Source organism: Prosopis cineraria, unplaced genomic scaffold (assembly GCF_029017545.1).
Source record: "Prosopis cineraria cultivar Desert tree isolate PC_DT_omini unplaced genomic scaffold, ASM2901754v1 PC8, whole genome shotgun sequence".
NCBI classification, from domain to species: Eukaryota; Viridiplantae; Streptophyta; class Magnoliopsida; order Fabales; family Fabaceae; genus Prosopis; species Prosopis cineraria.
Genome location: NW_026555339.1, coordinates 95,753 through 119,559, shown reverse-complemented (window position 1 = coordinate 119,559; position 23,807 = coordinate 95,753). Strand labels below are relative to the sequence as shown.

The window sequence follows — 23,807 nt, the reverse complement described above, 5'->3', positions numbered from 1 at the left end:
AACTCAACTTGAGACTCATCAATATAATTCAAGACCAAATATTCTTGAACCGTCATAATTAGCCTAACAGATCAAATCATCTTCAGCATTATCCGCTCAAATCGATGCCTGTGACGTGAGCAGCAACAGCCCGCCTCCTTTTCTCAATTGTTTTATATCTTCATATATAAAAAATCTACAAGTGCAAAATTTTGAAACGAGATAGCCATGCGCCCATAGAACAATCCTTCAGTCGCGGGCAAACTTTTGAGAAATAACATATATGCATTAGTTGATCAGCAAGTGACGTCACGTAAGGGAGAGTTTTTTTTTTTTTTAATTGATGTGATTTTATATGGAGTGAAATTGATCTTAGTTCCTTGGACACTCAGCGAAAGAAAAATACAAGCATATGGCGCTTGGTATATGTGTGCGAGGACATCTCAGTTTTATTTCTTCAGGATCTTGATTGTTGTAATAGGCAATGGCCCCGGGTCTTACAGCTACTATACGGCCCATGACAGATCCATCTAGATATTAAGCTTTCTTGACTACTTCCTGAGACCTTAGATAGAACAAAATAAACAAAAAATGATTAAAATTAAAATTAAAATCAAAAGTCCTGTAAAAGATAAGTTAACATTAAAGGGTAATATAAACAAACCCATCTCACTTCTTTCTTAATGCCGAAAATTAAGCAGCATGCTTCTTTCACGGGTTGCAGGAATGACCTATGTAACATGCTAAACAATTCTCAACCGCTGTACTCATCCGCATCTCCATCTGTGATGGGTCTGTCCCACGGGCCGAACTGCTGATAGAAAAATACCTTCTCATTTGAATAAAACAATGATGGGGTCAGACCGTGACGTCATGCTGCCCGCCCGCCCGCCCGCCACGTGTCACCAACATAATCAGATGGTGACCAATATTGGTGCTGTTCGTTTTCTTGGTGACCAAAATCACTTTTACCACGGAATATATTACAACTGTTCGGACTTTTAGGAGACGGAAAAGAGGGAATATTTGGTCCTTGCTCCTTGCATCTCTTTAGCCCAGCTGCTGTTGGATTCCCAACTTACCCAAAGAAAGAATCAAAGGGTAAAACTGTTTTACTTTTTGTTTCTTTGTTGAGCATCTGACACAAAAGATCACAGTGATGAATGAGAGAAAAAAGACAGGAAAAAAAATAATAGAAGAAGGGAGACAAGAGAACAAGCAGCATGTATGTCAAGGATTGATACATTTGGAGCCTTACCGATATCCCTATCTATGTCTCTCTCAGTCTCAATCTCAAAATAATTATAATTAAGGCAGTTCTTTTTTTATTTTATTATATTTCATTTTTGGAGTAGTTTACAGCTAACATCAAAGCAATGTGCACAAAAGGTCAAGAAATTAGGATACATATATAAATTGGTTGGGACCCACGAATGCATACGCGTGAAGTGGGTCCAGACTCCAAAAACATAACATGGGTGATGAGAACAATGACCTTGTTAGTTACACAAGCCTTCTATGGCTGGTTCCATGAACTTCCTCCCAAAGAACAGTGTCCCACATGCAAAATCCATTGAATTCAGCTATTCATATGAAGGATCAGCTGCGTGGTGTGGGGATGGCTATTACATGAGGTTTTCTCAGCCAATCACACCTATATGACTTGAGAAGCTTGCTTGTATCTTTTTCTTTGTCTTGAGTCCTAACTCGAACGCCCATATGCATGCACACATAACAGATTATATTCGCATCGCAGGTTTCACTTGTCTCTGTCTGTCTTTGATTTATTATTTATTTTCATGCTTAGATCTCGTGGTTGAATGAATATGCGCGGGAAACTAACCTACGCTTATAGTATACGCATTAATGGAAGATGCAGCTGTTGATGACGTTCACGGATTGCCGATGGCCAATACTTGACTTTTTCATTCTCTGAGGGTTTTCTGGGCGATTGAAGGTCAGACAAGAATTTCAGCATCGGGTTGGGGAGGAACAGTGTGCGGAAATTGATCATAGGACGCGGTTACGTTACAAAGCAAGTAAAATAAAAATAAAAATAAAAAACAAACAAAACGAAGAGTAATTCAAGGTGTATGTGACAACGATATGTGCATGGTTCTTCACATGGGATTTTGTCTGTCATATGCTATCCCTCTTCACTCATTTGCAATTTGTTGATATGTACCACTCATGTCCAACAACTTATCTTTAATTTAGGACCGAACGCCACGAACATGATATATGCAATTTCCATCTCCACGTGCACACTACTTCTTTGTCTCCACCGGTAACGTGTACTTGTTTAATACGTGTTGCCCCATTTTTTCTTTGCGAACGCTTCTTAATAAATAGTGTAGATGTCCATGGATATCATCTAGGATGCGTATATCCTGTCTGACGATATCTCTAGTTCACCATGGTTTTGAATAAAGTAATTAGAACCTTGTGAAGGGGTTGAATATTCCACTGAATGCTCTTGTTTTACGATGTCATTGGGCATAAAAAGGTCCATGAATGTGCTAGAGAAGAGAGTCAGCAAACAGAGATTGTCCCCACTTGCAGTTAGTCAAGGGGAAGCACGTGCCGGGTGTACTGTATGTGCGAACAAAAAACTGCCAAAGATTTTGATGTAAACATAACACAGCCAACAACAGCCATTAAAAAAATATATACTTGTATGTGTGTGTATTTTGTTGCGTGTTTCTAGTATCATCCGCTTCATGTCAAAACCACCCATGAAGTTATTAAGCGATCGATCGAAGATTGATACTTGTCAAGTAATTAAGTGGTCTATTCAATTGTTGTCGTGTTTCAGGTAGTTCCTTAAGTGGGTTCAAGTATAGAGTATGGGAGATGACAGCTAGTGAATGACTTTAGATAACTGACTAATAATTCAAAATTAGGAGTGATTGCGACGATTAAGGAACGAAGGCCAAGACGATGCCAAAAAGCTGGTCCAACCCTGTTGCCACGTGACTTCACTTCTAAGCAAAAACCAAGGCTGCTGTTACCTGCGCCATCCCCAGTCCGCATATATCGGCTGAGGACTAGCCTTCATATTGCATGGAACCTTAGAACAACTTAAATTTTCCTCAAGGAAACCGCGTTACATTATGTTATTTGAAAAAAAAAAAACGCGTTACATTAAATAAAAATCTTATTATTTGTCATCATATTCTCGATAAAAAAATTATTAAAACCATATTTTTTATGTAAATAACATTATTTTTGTAATGAAGAATCATATTATTGAATTATTTTTTTTATAACATTTTATATTTACTGAAAAAAAATTAAATAAAAATGTAAATTTAATTCGATTCTTCTTTTCAAACAGAACGGGGTTTCCCATTTTTAATTTTGTACGTGGCATCTCCTGGAGTGGAGCTTAAATCGTACAAGAAACCAAGTAACCATTTGATGCTCTTGCCTTGGCTTGGGGAAAGGAACAGTAAATCAGTAGTGCCTCGGCCGATTGTTTTGGACCTCACCAACTATTGAGTGCAATCAAAGACACCAGGGGTGTTATTGTTGGGCCTTAAATAAGCCAAAAAATTGTATCCCGTAAGCCCAACTTTGAGATGGCCCAAATTATTTCTCGATTTGTTTCCGGCCCATTACATAAGTGAAACCGAAAGCCCAATGTGATCCCGTTCATGGTTGATGGTTCACACAAACGTCGTTGCTTCGCGTCTTGTTGTTGCGTATGGATTTTCAGTCCGGGAACCCAGGGTTTGCTGCGTTTGCAGGAGCGAGGCGTAGCTGAAGCAAGAATGGCGGGCATCAGTGATCGGAAGAAGGTTCCGGCGATGGTATTTCAGGATTTATTAAAGTTTGGCATGATTGAAGCGTGTTTATTGTGTTGCAGCCGTCGCACAAGACGTTCAGGGTGAAGAAGAAGCTGGCCAAGAAGATGAGGCAGAACAGGCCTATCCCCTACTGGATCCGCGCGAGGACCGACAATACCACCAGGTTCTTCCCTCTTTCTTCTTCCCCTTTTTGCCCTCTCCTCCTCTTTCCCTAATTCCTGGTCTTTTCTGTCTCAGGTACAATGCCAAGCGCCGCCGCCGGCGTCGGACCAAGCTTGGATTCTGAGGTGTTCGCCTCTATTTCCCGCTTTAAGTTTAGATTTTTAAGAATGTTTCTGAGGTCCGATGATGATGTTTCACGACTCTAGATTTAAGAACCAGTTTGTAAGGAACACGTCGAAGGAAATCAAACATTCCGATTTTTATTTGTGCCCTTCTCATAGGAAGCTAGGGGGCGAGGATTTTCTCCTCTTCCCTTTCTATCCTCTCCTCCTCCTCTTCCTTTCTGGCCATTAAGATTAACATTTAGGGTAGATTTGATCTTTTGTAAAATATATCTTTTTTATTTGATTGAACTGCAGTTTTAAACTACTCAAATTAAATTTTAGTAATTTAAGTTTGATTATTTATCTTTTTTTTTATAATTTAACATTTAAACAATAATGTTATAATATATCAAATTTAAGCTGTTAAAATTTTGATCTAATAATTAAAAATTGAATTGAAAAGAGCGGAAGAGGATGGGAAGAGGAGAGAATCCACTCCCCAAGCTAGGAACACGATACATTCAGATAAAAACAAAAAATTCCCGGGTACCGTCAGGACGAATTAGTTGATAGACTTTTAGAAGAGAGTTTGATGGAGGAACCGGCACAATTCAGTTTCGGTTCAGTCACTTTCTATGTCGAAGCCTCCATCTTTTACTTAGTCGGATAGAATGGATTATGTGTAATGTAGGTTGATTTACCTGGAATGGTCACGACATGGTTTCGATAGCCACGTGATCTAGATACAGAGAAAGATGGGGAGATTCGATTCTTTCTTGAGTTGCTTCTTATGATAGGATTACGAATTTAATGGGATTAATGTTTTCAGAGGTGAGGAAGGAGAGAATAGTTGAGATGATATGGGCCAAGTATGAAGCATGAATTTGTGGTACCAAGCAGTTGTTGGTGGCCACATCGTACTATGTGAATATGCCTAAGCTGGATTAATTTTGGGTGTGTTGAATTAAAAGGGAGGCTGTATTCTTTTTCGATAAACAAAGGTAAGCTGTATTATTACAACGTCTTACATTGTGGCCACTTATAGTGGTCGGGTTTTGCTATATGTTATGGAGCTTTATTTAGAACCCGCAGCGTCAAACTGCATTTTCAGCCACTTGACATCCGTGGAAGTGGAGTAGTCGCATATTATGGACGCAGCACATATTCTTTTTCCGTGGGGCTTTGTGAGCTGGAGATATGCGTATGGGAAAATCACAACCAAAGACTGTTGAGCAATGTTTATTGTTCTGCAGGATAATTAATTTTGGTTTTGCTTTCTTGGACAAACGGATCTAAATGCAATTAAGATTTATTATAAAAAGATAAAATTATTCCTCATACACACACATTTATTGTAATAGAAAAATTACTTATTATTAAAATGAAAATGAAAATTGTTTTTTTTCCTATTGAGGACTTGTTTAATATATCACAACATTTTTTTTTACCACTGAATTAATTTTTTAAAGTTAATGAAAAAATTGATTGTTGTTAAAATAGAAAGTAATTTTTTTAAAATGGAAACTTGTTAAGAGAATGAATATATATATATGTATGTATGTATGTATGTATGTATGAGCTAGTTTTGTTTTTTTTTACAATAAATTTTAATTACATTTAAGCCTCCTGATCCTACGGAGCAATTTCTAAGTTGTTCTGTCTTCAATTGCAATAAATGTTCTTCCCAAGTTTTTTACTGTGAATTTCCCTCTGCATTGCTTTGCCAATTGCAATCCACCTTTTATTCCCACTTTACACTGTATGCAATTTTTTTTATCAATAAATTATATACAATTTTTTCATGCATTTTGTGAAATTTAAGCTAACTGTGTTGTTCATGATTGGTATGTAATGTAATTTGTTATGAATTTTATATTTGAACCTTTTATATCACTCATGACGTGCCCAATAGTCAATAGTTTTATAAATATTTTCTTTAATAAAAAATGTTTTTTCAGGTTTTAAGTGTTTAAAAATATAAAATATTTTAATATTTCAAGATATAATTAATATAATTTTTTTAAAAAAATTTCTTAGTAGATAAATTATTTTATATTTATTTTAAAGTAAAATACTCTATTAAATAAAAATAAATTAAATATAAAAATATGATATTATTTTAAAAATAATTAATTATTTTATTGGAAGACGTAATTTGGTTAAAATATTTTATATTTTTTAACTTGAAGTAACATGTTTACAGAAGATAATGATTAATGATAAATGGTGATTAAACAGATAAATATCAAATTGAAAAAAGTCAATTTAATTCGATATATATATATATATATATATTCCTTTATTAAATTTCATGACAAAATGATTAACATGGCAGGGAGCAAGGGCCGATTGACTCAATCGAAATGACCGGTGCAAATGATCAGGAGGCGTTAAATGATTCAAGCATCGATTGAGCCAATCGAAATGACCGGTGCAAATGATCAGGAGGCATTGTCCAATAGTTGATGATTCAAAGCTCAGCTGGTTTTTATCCTTTCGACCATTGATATAGTTCCACTAGTTATAGTGTGACATCAGAATGAAAACCCCAGACAATTGAATATCAGAAGTCAGCGCTTGAACAAATAAAAGTATAAAACAATGCCACATGGCGGGAACCTACTAGACATTACCAGCCAGCAGCAATCTCAAAGGGATCATTTTTGCCGTTAGATAACTCGAAGAAGTATTTACGCTACCCAACTCCCTTCTTCATTCTCAACTTCGTTCCGCGTAAATATTGCAAGCATCTCTCATAAGTCTGCTCGGGTTGCTGCTTCGTGCTCTTCGCCCTTTCTCCCCTTCGCTTCTTCTCTTCTCCCTTTGATCTCGTCGCCCAATCTTCAACCCAGAGGCGGCCCAATTCGGTTCGCTTACCTTATTAAACTCTGTCACTAGATCCATTTTCACCATTCTCTACTTCGCGACTTCAGATCGCTGTAGCTTATCTATCTGATTCATCTATCGTTCTTCCTCCTTTTGCCACATACATAATGGCTACGGCAATGCTCTCTATAACTTCGTCCTCGACCTCTGCTTCACTGTCGATGCACGATTCTCACAAGGTAAATTTTCAATCCATTCCTTCCCTTTCTTTGCCTTTTGTCTGCTGGTTAGAAATGCGCCGAAAGCCCGATTTGCCTTACCGCTTTCATGTTTCATGTTTCATGTTTTGCGCCCGATGATTTCGGCATGGAACTTCATTGTAGAATTGTATTTATAATATGACACTTTATATTAATTCTTTCTCATGATTTTTTTTCTTCGGAATTTCAATAGGGAAAGCCGAACTTTGGAGGTAGTGGTCTGGGATTTAGCAAGGGAAAAGACAACCCCTTCTCACCTGCCAGGGTATAGTATAAGGAACTAAAGTTTTTACTTCTGTTCTCGTCAGTTCACTAGGCCTGCTATAATTATATTTCATTCCATGATCATTTTTCCGCTTTCTGATCTAACTTCTGTCAATGTTGGCTTAGCCTTCTGGCCGCATATCTATGACTGTAGCCGTTAATGTTTCTCGATTTGAGGGCATTCCAGTGGCTCCTCCTGATCCAATTCTTGGAGTTTCTGAAGCATTTAGAGCAGATACGAACGAGGTCAAGCTCAATCTCGGAGTTGGGGCCTACAGAACTGAAGATCTACAGCCTTATGTGCTTAATGTTGTCAAGAAGGTCAGTGTTCCGTTTTTTGATGTAGGAGCAATGGACACCCCCCTTTAACAGTACAATTTCACATATTTGTTGCTACCTTTACGTCTTGCTGAGTATGCCGAAGCATTGATTTAAATAGGACTTTTTTTAATTTTCTAGGCGGAGAATCTGATGCTGGAAAGAGGAGAAAACAAAGAGGTATTTTGCTTTCCATTATTCGACTTTCTTTATGGTCTGAAACAATTGTTGTTTGGATTATTGACTACAGTCTAACTTTTATTTGCAGTACCTACCCATTGAGGGTTTAGCTGCATTTAATAAGGCAACTGCGGAGTTATTACTTGGACCAGCCAACCCTGTAATCAAACAACAAAAAGTATGCAATGGATTCAGAAAATATAACTGTCTTGATGATATTATATTCATGGGGTATAATTTAAAAGTAGCAAATAATCACCTTAGCCTTTACTTATCTTCCACAAATTCACCCAGGTTGCAACTGTCCAAAGTCTTTCCGGAACTGGTTCTCTCCGATTGGGTGCAGCTCTGATAGAGCGATACTTTCCTGGAGCAGCAGTTCTGATATCATCTCCGACATGGGGTGAGTACAAAATTCTTCCTCTGCTCAACATCATCACGACATTTTTTTCAAGGATTATTATTCATGGATAATGATATGGTCTCTTGTAGGTAATCACAAGAATATTTTCAATGATGCTAGAGTTCCATGGTCTGAATATAGATATTATGATCCTAAGACAGTTGGTTTGGATTTTGAGGGGATGATAGCAGATATTAAGGTATTGTCCTGAATCCTGATGCAGAGTTTACTCCGTATGATCAAATAACTGTTCTGTTGGCGACAAAAATTAATAACATTTTTTATTAAGCTATCTTGGATGGGAAATTGATGTTAAAGGGAGTTTAATTTAATCCCTCTCTCTCTCTCAAAACGGATATTAAGGCTAAGTCCTGATGCAGTGTTCACTTTATATGCTAAGAACTGTTTTCATTGAATTATCCTGGATGAGAAATTGATTTCACTGATGTTTTATTGGATGCTTCTTTTTTCTTTAGTCTATAATCTAGGGTCTCGAGAACCATTATCATTGTCATGCCATATCAGTGTACTAGCATGCATTCATCTCATGATTTAGTATCAACAACTTGGGCATTCTGTTGTCAAAGCCAACATAGACATCGTGACACATGCATATTCATTATATTTCAAAGTTGATGCAATTAAAGGGGAAAAAATCCATCTAATTGGCCAATTTCTATTTTTTAGGCAGCTCCTGAAGGATCATTTGTCTTACTTCATGGATGTGCTCATAACCCTACTGGCATTGATCCAACTCCTGAACAGTGGGAAAAAATAGCTGATGTTATTCAGCAAAAGAACCACATTCCATTTTTTGACGTAGCCTACCAGGTACTGATGTTTTAGAGAATATCAATTTATCAAGTGTATTCATGGAAACTGGAAAGCATGAATATGATTCCTTCGTCATTTGTGAATTGATGAGACTAGTCTTATATAACGAATGATGAATATTTGTTTAGCTAATAAGGATAAATTTTCAACAGTTCGATATTATTAAAGCCCTGACATATTTATTGATATAAAAACTCATTCAATTTTAGGGTTTTGCTAGTGGAAGCCTTGATGAAGATGCAGCATCTGTGAGACTGTTCGTAGCACGTGGCATGGAAGTTCTGGTTGCTCAGTCATACAGTAAGAATTTGGGTCTTTATGCTGAAAGGATAGGAGCAATGAATATCATTTCCTCATCACCAGAAGCTGCCGCTAGGTATGAGAAATTTCAACTCCTTGCTTGCTCATCTGTGATGTTGTCCTTGTAGTTGTATGGCTCTGTGCATGCCTAAGGAAAGGGGAATTATAAAAACTACCTCTGCATGTTGTCCTTGGTTTATTCTGTTTAACTTCTCTTCCTTTTCCACTTTAAGTGTGGACTAAGTCGATCTTTCTACTAAATACGTCGAGTACAGATGGCTTTCCAGGTTTTAGTAATTGCTAGTAGGTATTTATACATGACGAGATTTTCTACATTTCTTCCTAAAACATCCTTGAGCTTTGATATATATATATATATATATATGCATGGAAACATTTTTCCTACTATTTTGTCAGGCTAATTGCTGTGCTTAACTGGGCCAATATCAAAAAATGCTCAGATGTCACATGACAGAAGATGTCTCAAAATTTGTTTTGGGGAACATATGCCTGACTGATCCTGTCTGGGTCAACAGCCTGCTAATTAAATTAAATATTTCAGGGTAAAAAGTCAACTGAAAAGGCTTGCCCGACCAATGTACTCTAATCCCCCTGTTCATGGAGCTAGGATTGTCGCCAATGTTGTTGGAGACCCAGCTCTCTTCAATGAATGGAAAGCAGAGATGGAAATGATGGCTGGAAGGATCAAGAACGTGAGGCAAAGGCTATATGATAGCATTTCTTCAAAGGACAAGAGTGGAAAGGATTGGTCATTTATACTTAAGCAAATAGGCATGTTCTCGTACACGGGCTTGAACAAAAACCAGGTAATACTTGTCGCACATATACATTATCTCTTTTGTCCTTTATCTTTTTCTGTTTGGTTAGTACTTAGTACTTACTTTTGACAGCCAATGCTATTTTGCTAACTAATGATTTCTCTGTGAGGATGTTCCCTGATTCTTAAATAACATATTGAGGTGAATATAGTTCGCATTCTTAGCCCCTCTATTATTAACTCCCTACTTTTTACCCTTAAAATTTCCTTCCAAGGTTGTGAAACCTTAAACAATGAATCTTTATAAGACTCCTGTATCTATTATTTGTTTTTGCTGCATTACAATATTTACTGCTCCCTCCCGGATTTATAATGCTTGTTTTACTTCTGTCTGATCAGAGTGAGAATATGACAAATAAGTGGCATGTATACATGACAAAGGATGGGAGGATTTCCCTGGCAGGATTGTCGTTGGCCAAATGTGAATACCTTGCCGATGCTATTATTGATTCCTTCCACAATGTCAGCTGAAACTCGGTGAAGTTTGCCGCAGAACCTCACCTTTTTTTTTTTCTTCCCTTTGACAAGTAATACATCCACCCATGTGTTTTAAACATACATGAAAATAATACAAATATGTATGGCCATGATTGGCGTGCATTAGTGTACCTGAAAGTTCCGTTGGAAATTTTGTGACCTCAAACTTCAACCGAGTTGGATCGAAAGTATTTGTGCATGATGATCTATTGTCCCTGTGATTCAGGATTACTCCTTACTAGAATATCAAAAATAGTTGGGCAGTAAGACTGAACGTGTTAATCCCCCCCCCCCAAAAAAAAAACATTTTTGGTGAAAAGGAAGTGTGTCATTTACTTCCATTCTTTTTTTTTTTCAGTTCTTTATGTTCAAATATTCTTTTTTTCATGCATACCACACGAAAATATTTTCATTGTTCCAAACATGACCTAAAATCTTATACATAAAACCGTACCGGTTGTCACATTGTCCCAAAAGTAATTGTCAAGGAAAACAAGAAATAAAAGGGAAGAAAGAAGTAATAGCCAGGGAATATTCGTGAAATCACACGTTTTAGGAATTCCTAGGGCATCAGGATCTTGTGGATGAGGGCAACTCATTTGAGAGCCGAGACACACCCACAGATCCTTGGTGCCAGGAGGCATGGAGACATCGTCAATGGATGCCGTGTTTTTAGCAGAAAAGGAGAGTTGCAATCACCTTTGCGCCTTAACACGAAAAAATGTGAGAATTCTTTGAAGCAGATCGTAACTTGACAAAATTAGATTTCCCCAATGGCTCAACCGACGTTCTGCAATGATCAAAATGTCATCTTTACATGCTGTTCATCGCCGAAGCTACTTTACATGCCGCATCATCACTATTAGCAATTCCATGCTCTTTGGCAGTGGAGTTGCCAAAGATGTATGATCATTTGTCAACAAACCCGAATGATTGGTCAGCATTACAAGTTATGCGGTGAATGAAATTGATAGCGCTTATTATTACGTTGAAGGGGGAGGCTGTGACGCTTGTGGAACCCTCAGTGTTCCTCCGAGCTGAACAGGAACAAGAGGGATGAGCGAGTGGAGAACATCTGTAATCAGCGGACGGTAACTCGGTTCCGTTTGCACGCACAGCACAGCCACGGCGGCAACCTGCAATATCATAAATACCATTAGACGCGTGTCCACTGAATGAATAAAAAGGTTTTATGAATTCCGAGGTTTATTAGGAACCTGATATAAATGCTTGGGATCCATTGTGTCCTTGATCTTGGGATCCACGATGTTCGGAAGCTTGGATCTGTCGGTGAGCTGTGGCATCGCCTGCAATCATGAATCCGCCCGTTATTGTTATTTCTAGGGTGCAGCCAAATGGGATTTCCTCTCAAGGGCATTAAAAAGGGCGGGAAAAAAAAGTAATTTTCTACCCATGTCACAATTGACCGGCATTGTGTTGGTGCTAGCTTTTCCACGGGCTTCCTCCCTAATAGAAGCTCTAGAAGCACCACCCCGAATGCATACACATCGCTTTTATCAGTTAATTTACCTACCAAAATATGAAAAAACTTCAATCTCGTCGGTTCCACACAACAAATAAATACATGCACATGCTATACACATAATCGGGTATCTCATTATTAAAGCACCGTAATCTTGTTAATACCTAACTCATTTCTCCACGTTCCTTAAAAATCACTTGAAGTCGAGCACATAAAAAAAAAAAAAAAGCAGATACCTTTCAACCGCCAAAACATTTAAAAAAAAAAAAAATCATCCACTCGGGCATCAAGCTTATAAATAGCGTTTCCCTTGAGGGAAGGCTTTTAAATTTATCATCTTTTCACAAGAATCAAATCCACCTTGCCGGTGCCTCCCACATACTTGTCAAGTGAGGTCAGGTTTCAGTTGCAAGTACCAGTTTGATTATTTTATCATTGAAAATTAGCAACTTGAGCTGCGAGACTCGGGAGATTTTGAAGTGGGACTCACACACCACATTCAAATTTAATAATCTAATAAATGCCCGGCCTTCTGTCAGTTGGGGAAGACAAGCGCTGGATGCACAGATCATATCATACGTTTCAAACCTCATGACATCATTAAAGTCCCCATGCGTCCAAAAGAAACAATATATTGGATCTGGTTTGCCGGAAGCTCAGCAATATATGCAAAGCACGCAGCAAAGTGTCAGAACAACGCATATGCAGGGAAAGGATAACATAGTTTGATTGGCTCACCATCTAATATATACTCCGGGGCTACATATCCCAATGTGCCTGAGAGTTTAATGTCATTCTTGTCTTGGGACCTATCAGCTATGGCAAGACCGAAATCGGAAATCTGAATCCACCAATACACGTACATGAGCTCACCCAGAAACAAGCCTTGGTGAATGCAATTAATTACCCAGCCAACTTATTGTAGAAGAGGAAGCATTTAGCTCAAAAAAGGACCGAGGACTGTAACTGCAACAAGATGTTACCTTGGCATTGAAATTTGTGTCTAAAAGAATATTAGATGATTTCAGATCTCTATGGATCACCGGAGGGTTACAGATTTCATGCAGGTATTCTAATCCTCTGGTTGACAGCAAACACAACTCAATATGTTAATACAGGCATCGAGCACGAGAGTGACCGAAGTTTGATTAAGGAAGCTAACCTTGCTGTGTCAAGAGCAATCTTTATCCTCATGTGCCAAGTCAACGCCGAGCCGTGAGAGGGTCCTTTCAAATTAACAATTAACAGTATGCGGAAAACAGCATTAGTATCAATAAGTGACCTCATGATCGTTAAAATCCATTTTCTATGGGGTAAATAAGGCACAAGATAAATTGTTTTTACCATGTAATTGAGTCTCCAGCGATCCCTTTCGCATCAATTCATAGACAATAAACCTCGTGTCGCCATTACTGCTACAGCCCAGGAAAGAGATTACATTTGGATGCTGAATTTTACTCAACAAGTCCACCTCGTTCTGTAATTCCATGCAACCACTTAGCTGGATTTTGAAACAGAGAAGCCAAATGAATTCTTAGCAGATATAAAACCTGAAATTCTCTCTCAGCGTCCTGGCTTTCACAGTGCAATTTCTTGACGGCAACGTCCAAGTTATCATCTAATCGAGCTTTGTAAACGCATCCAAATCCGCCCTCTCCCAAGATGTTACTTTCCAGAAAATTGTTCGTCGCTTTTTCTATGGTCTTATGATCAATTATTGGAACGGACCCCTTCTTACCATCCATCTTGAAGGAAACAAATTTTCTCAAAGATGGAGCTGTTGCCGGCCCTTTCTCCGCATCTTGAATGCCAAAGAAAGACAAGAAAAAGCAAATCTCAGGAAGTATTGTTGAAGCAATGAAGTTGTCTTGCTTTAGGAATTGTGGAGCAAACACAGGTGGAATATTGAAATACCTGAGCTTTGGACATTTTCACTGCTTAATTTGGAAGGACACTTCCTGTAATAAAGCCAGTAGCATGACAGAGACAAAATGACCGCACCAAGTGCAGTGCCGGCCACGACGATGGCAACTACCACTTTCACGTCTGAATCTGTTCGGTTCCATTCATTCCCCGCCTGAACGTCTGATTAGCATGGAACGAAAGCAAGCATCAGTAGCACGGAAAGGTTCTAATCGTTTCAAGATTCAACAAACTGAAGAAAGCATCAGCAAGGTGAATATGGGCCAAATCAGGAAGAGGGAAATACATAAAATGCAGGTGGTATGTTTTGAAATTCAAACTGAAATGAAATGACATAGAAGGTATCCGCGGAGACAGGTAGGCGAAAGAGACAGCAAACAAAACAAAGAGAAAGGTAGGTGAAAATGGAACGAGTGAGTACCTGGAGAAAATGCCGCCATTGATGTTGGGGACAGAGGTGGGAGTTGAGGTGAGAGAAACGGTGGTTCGGCCGCAACAGAAACCCGAACGGGGCCTTGAAGAAAAGGAAGCAGTACAGGCAGCAAGAAAAGAAGCTTCATTTTCATGTGTCTTCACTTCAATGTGCCAAGAACACCTGGAGCGAGTTAGCCTGTGGAGACCTCTCCGAAATTGATACGGAAAGGACTCTATTTGAATTATAAAAAAAAGCACAACCTTTTTCATCAAAACCTTTAGGATTTGTCTAGGATTTGTCATTGCAGTGTGTTCATGTGTCAACAATAAATATTAGATATGCTAGAAATATTGAATCTCAATTAATAATAAAAAAAGTCTTGAGTTTTTTTATTACAATTTACTTAAATATAAAAAGATATAAAATTTTAATAGAACAAGTATTTAATTTTATTGAAGCACAATAAATTATAAGTCTAAATTAAAAATTAACTGTTAAATTTAAAGACTAAAAAGTGTAAAATATGAGTTTTTAGTTGAGTATTGGTTTTTTTTTATATCTTTGCCTTTTATTTATGGTGTCAGAGTAGTGATATTTTTTCCTTGAGATCTAACACATTTTGCCAAATAATTAGAGATTTCGCGAAACTCATGACATGATCTTTATTTAATATTCTCTATTTTAATAATCAACCTGTTTTATTAAGATACTTTTACAAATTTCAATATCACTTGAGACCGTATCTTTTCGTACCAATAGTTTAATATTTATAATTGATGAAATTTTAATATATTTATTTATTATAACCTTTATCAAGTTTTCGGGGTAATCTCTTTTATTTATATTGAATCTAACACTTTAATTATTCAACTCAATCAACCGCATAATATATTTGAATGACCTTTTGTATTTTAACCCAAATGCAGGGATTCACTTAACTGTCTTTCTCACTCATTCTGTGCGCGCACAGAGGGGCAGTGGAGGAGAGAGGGGACTGAATACGTTAAGCGCGCCCCAACCATCATGTGAACTTGTGCGCTGCTGCAGAATCCACATTCATATTTTCTTCTCTCCTGCCTTTTCATACGTGTCATGCCTCTTCCTATAATATTAAAATTATAGTATAGATAGCGCAATTTTTTTAATTAGTTTTTTGTTATGTCTGTAAATTGTTGTATTGGGTAAACAAAAACTGATGAACGAACAGAATTTGTGAGTTATGTTTTTCACTGCCTTTCAATAACCATGCCTGATGCGTCGTTTTCTCATGAGAATAACTGGCGGCCATAATATGGACGAATGAATTAAACACAGTGAAAACAACAATTCAAATTGGGGTGAAGGCATCTTTAAAATGTGTAGAGGTGGGGATTTCGATTCTTTAATAAGGCGTATTAAAGAGAAGAAAAGAGGAAAGGAAACCACACATTTGTCGTGCTGGGAATGTTAAAGAAAGGCATCACACGTGAATATCCCAGAAACTGGAGGGAGAAAAGCAAGAATCAACGTGACACAGATTGTGGTCAAAGGGTTCGACGAAGCGACAAGGAGGATGGACGCGTTACAAGTAGACAGGCATAAATGACACGTACTGGAATACTTTAAAAGTTCAAACTTCGTTATATCTGATGCAGTAGTAGCATGCAATGCAGGATGCAGCATTCAGCATGCCTCGGAGATTCCAAATTTTGATTCTTGGCACTACAATCTCAGAAAAATCGACTGGGCAGTTTCCCACCTACGGGCCTGGCTGGATCGTGAGGCCCATATCGGTATCCCTCCCCCGCTCCAATTGCATTGATGCCCACTTAAAAGCTGCAATTGTCTTTTCTATTCCACCTAAAAGCTGAAAACATGGCATACAATTAGGTACGACCAAAATCAAATCGAATTAAATTTTATATATTTAATTTAATATATTTAAATTTTTGGTTTAATATAATTTTTTTAAGAAAAGTTTAGTTGATCGGTTTAATTTAATTTAAAAATTATTAAATTAAATAGATTGAATTATACAAATTTTTCTTTTCATATTTTTAAAAATATCAATAAATTTTTATATAGATGAATAAGAAGCATCTTTCTATCACTTATAGCAATATCATTCTTTTGTTTAATGTAATGTTCTAATTCTTTATTTCTATAATTTATTTTTTAATATAATAATACCGAATTTTATTAATTTTCTCACGAATTATGGTATAAAATTGTCATTTTTTTGTTGAGCCTTTTACATTAAAAAAATTAGATAAAAATAAATGTAAAGAATTAAATTTCGTAGATTTAAATTAAAGCTCATTAATTAAATAGATCGATTAAATTATAATTTAATTTAGATTTAATTTAATTTGATTCAAATTTTGTATATAATTTCATCAATTAATTGTAAAAAAAATTAAATCGAATTGATCGAATCGATCAAACGCTCACCTGCATGGAATGGCCTGAGGCCCGTGTGCAGATCTGCGACTCTACTTTTGTATTCGTATGATATGGTATGATCTGGGAATAGTAAATGAATGAATGGGATTGACATACGCACCGTTTCGGTGTCGCCAATCAGAAATTGAAAGCGAAAAAGGAAGAGAACAGCGAGTGAATAAAGTTATATTTTTTTATAAAAAAAAATGTAGAGAAAAGCAAAAATGTGGGGGAGGTGGAAGGGAACTTTCGGGCTCAACGACAGGGAGCCTTGCCGCCTTCTTCTGACTACTCTAGCAAGGTTGTCGGTTTCAATGTGAATGCCATGTCATCCAATCCTTACTTCCCACTTGTATTCCCCCAACGGGACTCCACTTTCTTTTACAACTTTCCCACTTTACCCCCGCCCATGCACTATTTCTTTTGGCGAGATTACAATCAACTCCCTCCCTATTTATGTTATTACCTCTCAACACAACCATAATAGTCTCTTCCATTTGTTTGTCCGTCGCGTGGACCTCCCGTGGAGCGGGATGGCAGCCTGTGTAATTAATCGTAGGAGCGAGGGGTAAGCGCGGAGTTTGAGCCTTGAGGATAAGCATGTCTCCGGATGTTACGAACCCACGTCATATGACCCCTCTTCCCATTTGCCCCTACGGCCGCGTTCCAGGTGCCGCCATTCCTCTCCCCACTCCTCTTTTTTTTTTTTTTTTAACGATTTCACGCGCTCTCGTCACGCTCTCCTCGCAACGCGTGAAACACTTCTTGGCTGAGCCTGTCAGCGCGTGCAGTACACTCCCGATGTCTAGAGTGATGTAAGACTGCGGCCCTTTTTGTGGACTCCTCTGCTCCGTCCTTACAAATTGAAGTCCTACTTGCCCTTCTCATTGCTCATTGTAATCTTCCGTATCGAATCCCTTCCACAATCCGCTTTCATTTTTCCTCTCTTCCCAAATCCCTTCCCCTGTCTCTGATTATCCAGCCAGATGGGTGTGGCCGTCATCCATCCTCGAGATTGCTTAAACAATTCATCTTTTCCCCAACCCCTTCCCTCTTCTCTCCCCAAAATGAAAGTTTTGACGTCTCATCCCGCTCCTAACCCTAAAGCCAGCCGGAGCGGCCGTGGCCGCCCCAACCGTCCGAAGCGGGGTCCTTTACGTCCGCACGATGATTCACAGGCGACGCGATCGACGTCCGCATCCACTATCAAACCGCTCCTCAATAACCCTGTTATGGGTCAAGTAAAAATCCTCAAACGCGGCGAACTGCTCACCGACGCTCCGGCTCCGGCTCCCGTCGTTGAGCAGGCGGATCAGGCAAAGACGGATCTGGGAACGATGGACGGGATGATTTCGAATCGCGAGCTGTCTCCTGTTGGAGGACTGGCAGGATTTTATGCCGGATCCTCTATGTTCATGGCATCACCGCCGCCCAGTTCGGTGCCGTTGCCGGCTTTTTTCTCTAAGAAGGTTGTCACTGACGCTACGAGCGACCTGCGAAGGATTCTGCGGTTGGATCTGCAATAACCTCAAGTATTCTGTGACTGGAAGGATTCGGACACTGGTCAATGATTGGGGCTTGTAACCCTCGATCTTCTCTTATTTTTTCAGCGGGAAGATGGAGGGGACTGCTCTAATTATTTTGACGCTTTGTTCGGATGACCACCGTACATAGGATTATTTGGATTTAGTTTAGCGTTGTTTAGATGTTTCAGTATTATTATCTTGTGTTGGATCCGGTGGTAGGATTTAATTTAATTAGGTCTTGCTTTCTCTACAGTTGTATGATAGGTAGATGGGCTTATGTTCTGTAGGTGTCCGTAGCAGTAGGTATCTGGTGCAAGGAGAATTTACCGGTGTTTGTTATACTTGTACAAGTCTTTCGTGAGATGTTAATCCCTTTCTCATCTAAATTTCTTATCTAAATACAAAGATGTGTGCTTTCTCCGAATTCCTCTTGCGTTGTTTCATAATGTGATGCGTGTATGTCATACTATGAATTGGAAGCGTCAGGGAGAGGGGCGTATGTGTAGTAATGGCATTGCTTGATATTTTGGGGGGTCAGGCGTGCTCTCTCATGACAAGTCACGAGATCACCATAAAGCAAAGAAAGTTAGGAGAAACATGCCTTCGCCATGATGAATTGATATTTCTCACGCCAGGCCCAGGTCAAGACATGACTTTTGAACTTTGATGTATAAAATATAAATACTGTAGACATGAGAGAAGGGAACTGGTCTTTTTATTAATTAGTGATTTGCCGGCGGTCTTGAACCTGATGGTGTTTGTTTAGGAGCGCACGAGCTCGGTCAACTACTGTGCACTGTTCATGGAGTCGCACGAGGTATGTTTTGCTTCTCTGTATGCCCCCCTGCATGGTAACGACCAGAGGAGACAATTGCCTTCGCTGTCAATCACCGTGACATTGTTGTTAGTTCTCTGTTAGTCCAAACCTTAAAATTATTTTTAAATAATACGCAACAGAGAAATTTAAATTTGAGTCTTGAATAATAATTTTTTGTACAAGTTAAAATATTAATTTTATTTTTTTTAAATACTGTGATGACATTTTTCTAATATAAATGCATTTAATCTGAAACATAAAAAAGTTTTGTTTCTTCAACAAAAAATAAGATTGCAGTTTTTTCTAAAGGCGGAATAAATAAAAGAGCAAAAAAATAAAAAAAATACTCACAAGTTATTATTATTATTATTAAAAATGACCAGCATCATGAAATTAAACTTTTAAAAAGATATGCATTATGATTTCATGTCAATAAGTTGATTAATCTAAAAAATATAGTTAAATAACAAACGGACTCCTAAACTATAAATTTAGAGGTGTTTGAAATTTTAAATTTATTTTTTGTATGATATTTTCACTTTACTTTTAAAAATAGTACAATGTTACTCTAACCATTAATAAAAAAAATAACTTTTAGTGTTAATTGATATAAAATTGACAGAAAAAGATTTAAAAAGATAACATAAAATGATAAAAAATTACAGAAAAGTGATTGAAAATTGCATACAATGATTAAAAAATTACAAAAAAAAAAGACTAAGAAAATTTTATTTATAATTTTTTTGTAATTTTTTCTAACTAATTGTCAAAGTTAATATTTATTAATGATAGAAGTCATGTTGGACTCCCTCTGTTTAAAAAATATAAAACATTTTTACATCCATCAATAAAGTAGTTACCTATTTTTATATTTTTTTATATTTACTCATATTAACTATTCTATAATAAATATAAAGTCACCATCAATAAGGGTACTTTTAAAAAAAGCAATGATTATACCTTAAAAAATTAAAAATATATTATATTTTTTAACATTCAACTCATCAAAAAATATATTACATTTTTAAATGGAGAGAATATTATTTTAAATTGTTAGAAGAAAACATTGTATAGATAATGAGTTTAAAATCTCAAATATTTTTAAAATTCTAATTTAAAGGTCATTTTATCATTTAATATTAAATAATATAGATAAATTGATGGAAAACATCAATTCAGATTTATTTAGCCAGATTTTTTGTTTGAATTGAAGGCCACAAATAAACTATGCTAAGTGACAAGATGAGTCGTGTCAGTATACAAAAGATTACAACAATCAAGCAACGAATATCAAAAATACAGATATATAAATTGTCAATATAGGCTTGATGAGATAACTAATCAGCACATTTGTTTGCCTCCCTGAAAGCGTGATCAAATGTGATTGTCCAATTTCACATGATGAGATCTCTGATTTTAGTGATAGTTGTAGAGAGTGGGTGATTAGTTGAAAACTCATTGTGAATTAACAAAATAACTTTTGTAAAATCAGAGTATACATTAACTTTATTGAACTTTTTAACCTAACAAATGTTTAAACATTCCAAGATGCCTATAAACTCAGCTGTTATAGTCGGGTAATAATTATAGTACTTGGAGTATTTATCCAATTACCTTGGTTGTTACGGATAAGACCTTCACATTTATCTGTGTTGTGAATGTTGAAGGAGCTATTGGTATCTAATCTAACCTATCATTCTTCAACAGTAGACCACCTAGCTATTGCTCTATCGTCCTTCTGAGATAGGAAATTAATTTTAATTTGAAGGTGTTGATCTTTGAGAATATATTGGATGCTAGTGAAAGCAATGTTTTTTGTCTCTGGTGTCGTCTTCAGAATATATATTTTTGCACATTTATTAACATAGGCATAGAGTCTTTACCAAGAGGTTTTTCTTGCAGATGCATGCTCACATCATTCCCCGCATTTCAAATTATTCAATCATGTAGAGGAAGGGAAAAGAAAGTGTTAAGTTTAGATTGTTTAACTATTATTATCCAAACTTCTTTAGATTTTTTATAATCTTTTAAAATGTGAACAATAGAATCTAAAGAGTTACACTTAAAGGAACATGTTCTAATACAAGGATTGCCCTTATCAAAATACATGAATTTAGATTGAAGGCGATTTCAAGTCACTTTTTATAGGAAAGATTTGATTTTATCATAAGTCGATCATTTCTATATCTTAGACCATGTCTTGCAGTTGTTGCTGTCGTAATGATTTCCAATAGTCTTATATGTAGATTTGATGGTAAAATTGTCATTGTTAGAAGGCCTCTAACATAAAGTATCATCATCTACATGAGATTTAGAGGTTGAATGATGGTAATGTGGTTAATGACGTCTAAATGCAAATATCTGTGTAGTTAATCAATCTATCATCTACCTAACTCAAAGCAAAAATCAAACACTTTCACACATAAAATAGAACTTGTTTTAGGAAAAGCATACTTCATAAAGGGCTCAAGAAGGGAGTACCATTTATCAAACCAAAATGATATTTGGTCCCCAATTCCTACCTTTCTGTCCACAAGTTGTGAACTGATTTCAAACTCTATATATAATAGATCAAGTGTAGGAATAAGAGTTGGTTTTGCACATCATAAAAATGATAAGGTTTTAACTATATCTATGATGTAAAACTCAAATTCAGAGACAATTAGATTTCATAATAATTCCCAGCAAAGTTTAAAAAATTTGGCGAGAAATATTGGTTCAGGGAGCAGAGGAAGACGTGAGATCGCCGAAAGGTAGCTTTTGTCATTCAGGCTTTTGCTTTTTAGTTATTCTTTCGTTATCACTCGCCTTTCTCTTCTTCCGTTGGACCAATGTCCAAACGACAAATTATTATAAAATGTAAAATACAAAACAAAAGTTAACTCATTATCTTTTTTTAAATTACTGATTCAATTTCCATGTTATACCAGTAACACTTTAGTATCTAGGTTATATAAAAAAACATCTTTTAACCTAAACATTCTGCATCTAATAAAAGTATTATTTTCCCAAAGATATATATTATTTTTTATTTTTAATTTTAATTTATAATGAGTGAAAAAAACATCATAAATTCATAGACACAATAACTTAAGGTTAACAAGTATCAGGGATAAAGTGCAAAAATTACAAATACTAAGTTATTTATATTGTAAACTAAGATTAATTAAAAAAATGTTTATATTCCAGATAGGAGGGGGTATAACTGTTGCATGCATGATATTTAAAAAATCTACAAGAAATTTGAGGCTATTTATATATATTTTTTATCTCGTGAATAATTTTACTTGATATTCAGATTGAATTTATTTGTAAAACTCTTTTAATCAAAATCACATGGATTACAAAATGGTGGAAGTTGGACAATGCTTTCCGTTTTTAATAAATTACCAATACATTCTAAAATACATATAAGTAAAGAACTCTACTTTGCAGAATGGGTAAACCTCCCAAGACATAATGAACTGATAAATAAACTCGCTTAAATATATATTTTCATGTTTTTTAAAATTATCATCAGAATTTAGTGTTTATTTTTTGTTGATTTCCTTTCAATTTCGTTCAACTTCAGGGGAGTAATAAGCTGTAAGAAACACGTGAATAGTTGATTCAATTGGCATCAACGAACGAATTGATGATTACTTAAGCTCTGTTTGGTTGGGAGAAGGGGAGGGGAGAGTTCCTTTTAAATTGGAGGAGAGCTCCCCTCCCCTCCCTTTCCTCCCCTCCCCTCACCTCACCTCCCTTCCTCTTTTCTTTTTTCTTTTTGAACCAAACAGGCTTTTACTTACACCGTAGATGGGATCTGGAGAAGAGAGAAGAATTAAGAGACGTGAAATTCACCCAGATCCATCCACCTCGTATCTTCTTCACGAGATCTTGTGGTGCACGCTCCACGTGATCAAAGTCTGCCCTGATAAGCTGTCCATTTGAGTTCCTTTTTGTGAAGGTTTGGACTTGAAATTCATATTTTTTTTGATGGAACTGTGCTTTAAAGCTCGACCTCACAAAAACCTGGACTTGAGCTCAGACAATTTTTTTAAGTTTTTTCCCCCTCTAAAAATTAAAATATTTTTAAAATTTAAATTGAATTTTAATTTTAAAAAATATGTTTATATTTTAAAATTTGAATTTAAATTATTTATTTTAATTTTTAAAAAATATAATTTGTATTTCAAAAAACAATATGACACATTATAATTAAAAATTTTAATTTCTAAAAATTCAAAAAATATAAAAAAAAAAAAGAGATTTGAATAAAGGCTTGCCTTTGAAAAATGATTGATTTTAGAATAATTGAGCCTACAAATTTAAACCCATATGAGTCCAGCTCAACCCACCCATTTACTTGCTTTACGTATGAATTAACAAGTGTACAAATTTGTATTTGCTAGCTAGGATTCTAATTTCATTCTCACTCCAAATTAAAACGTGCCATGTGCTATTAACAAACTGAGTCTAACAAGAA

General features: G+C 36.4%; 4 protein-coding genes across 4 annotated transcripts; 3 read left to right on the top strand and 1 right to left on the bottom strand.

The window, feature by feature from the left end:
* The first annotated feature begins 3,635 nt into the window (after window positions 1-3,635).
* LOC129318286 (60S ribosomal protein L39-like) lies at window positions 3,636-4,215 on the top strand. The gene is made up of 3 exons (XM_054963019.1): window positions 3,636-3,791; window positions 3,848-3,951; window positions 4,026-4,215. The coding sequence occupies exons 1-3, from the start codon at window positions 3,636-3,638 to the stop codon at window positions 4,072-4,074; spliced, it is 309 nt and encodes a 102-aa protein (XP_054818994.1). The 3' UTR covers window positions 4,075-4,215.
* A 2,495-nt stretch (window positions 4,216-6,710) lies between these two features.
* Window positions 6,711-10,956, top strand: LOC129318201 (aspartate aminotransferase P2, mitochondrial). The gene is made up of 11 exons (XM_054962837.1): window positions 6,711-7,119; window positions 7,334-7,405; window positions 7,531-7,725; window positions 7,864-7,902; window positions 7,991-8,080; window positions 8,197-8,305; window positions 8,395-8,504; window positions 8,993-9,136; window positions 9,349-9,515; window positions 10,002-10,266; window positions 10,617-10,956. Exons 1-11 carry the CDS (start codon window positions 7,048-7,050, stop codon window positions 10,746-10,748), a joined length of 1,395 nt encoding a protein of 464 aa, XP_054818812.1. The 5' UTR covers window positions 6,711-7,047; the 3' UTR covers window positions 10,749-10,956.
* Window positions 10,957-11,167: 211 nt separating this feature from the next.
* LOC129318734 (probable receptor-like protein kinase At1g80640) lies at window positions 11,168-14,712 on the bottom strand. The gene is made up of 10 exons (XM_054963666.1): window positions 14,582-14,712; window positions 14,152-14,322; window positions 13,788-14,038; window positions 13,582-13,714; window positions 13,400-13,463; window positions 13,221-13,317; window positions 12,976-13,078; window positions 12,166-12,284; window positions 11,972-12,061; window positions 11,168-11,890 (listed from the first exon to the last, which is right to left on the bottom strand). Exons 1-10 carry the CDS (start codon window positions 14,598-14,600, stop codon window positions 11,738-11,740), a joined length of 1,200 nt encoding a protein of 399 aa, XP_054819641.1. The 5' UTR covers window positions 14,601-14,712; the 3' UTR covers window positions 11,168-11,737.
* A 3,160-nt stretch (window positions 14,713-17,872) lies between these two features.
* LOC129318572 (uncharacterized) lies at window positions 17,873-18,946 on the top strand. Its single transcript, XM_054963417.1, has one exon. It carries the CDS (start codon window positions 17,983-17,985, stop codon window positions 18,520-18,522), a length of 540 nt encoding a protein of 179 aa, XP_054819392.1. The 5' UTR covers window positions 17,873-17,982; the 3' UTR covers window positions 18,523-18,946.
* The last annotated feature ends 4,861 nt before the right edge of the window (window positions 18,947-23,807 follow it).

What these genes read in the sequence shown, in the direction of transcription:
- LOC129318286 (XM_054963019.1), top strand. Translation starts at nt 3,636, where the DNA reads ATGGTTGATGGTTCACACAAACGTCGTTGCTTCGCGTCTTGTTGTTGC. An exon ending in GGAAGAAGGTTCCGGCGATG is followed by an intron (nt 3,792 to 3,847) that starts GTATTTCAGGAT and finishes ATTGTGTTGCAG; the next exon opens with CCGTCGCACAAGACGTTCAG. An exon ending in AGGACCGACAATACCACCAG is followed by an intron (nt 3,952 to 4,025) that starts GTTCTTCCCTCT and finishes TTTCTGTCTCAG; the next exon opens with GTACAATGCCAAGCGCCGCC.
- LOC129318201 (XM_054962837.1), top strand. Translation starts at nt 7,048, where the DNA reads ATGGCTACGGCAATGCTCTCTATAACTTCGTCCTCGACCTCTGCTTCA. An exon ending in AAAGAGGAGAAAACAAAGAG is followed by an intron (nt 7,903 to 7,990) that starts GTATTTTGCTTT and finishes TTTTATTTGCAG; the next exon opens with TACCTACCCATTGAGGGTTT. An exon ending in GATATCATCTCCGACATGGG is followed by an intron (nt 8,306 to 8,394) that starts GTGAGTACAAAA and finishes GGTCTCTTGTAG; the next exon opens with GTAATCACAAGAATATTTTC.
- LOC129318734 (XM_054963666.1), bottom strand. An exon ending in GCCGGTCAATTGTGACATGG is followed by an intron (nt 12,062 to 12,165) that starts GTAGAAAATTAC and finishes TCATGATTGCAG; the next exon opens with GCGATGCCACAGCTCACCGA. An exon ending in ATCCCAAGCATTTATATCAG is followed by an intron (nt 11,891 to 11,971) that starts GTTCCTAATAAA and finishes ATGATATTGCAG; the next exon opens with GTTGCCGCCGTGGCTGTGCT.
- LOC129318572 (XM_054963417.1), top strand. Translation starts at nt 17,983, where the DNA reads ATGGGTGTGGCCGTCATCCATCCTCGAGATTGCTTAAACAATTCATCT.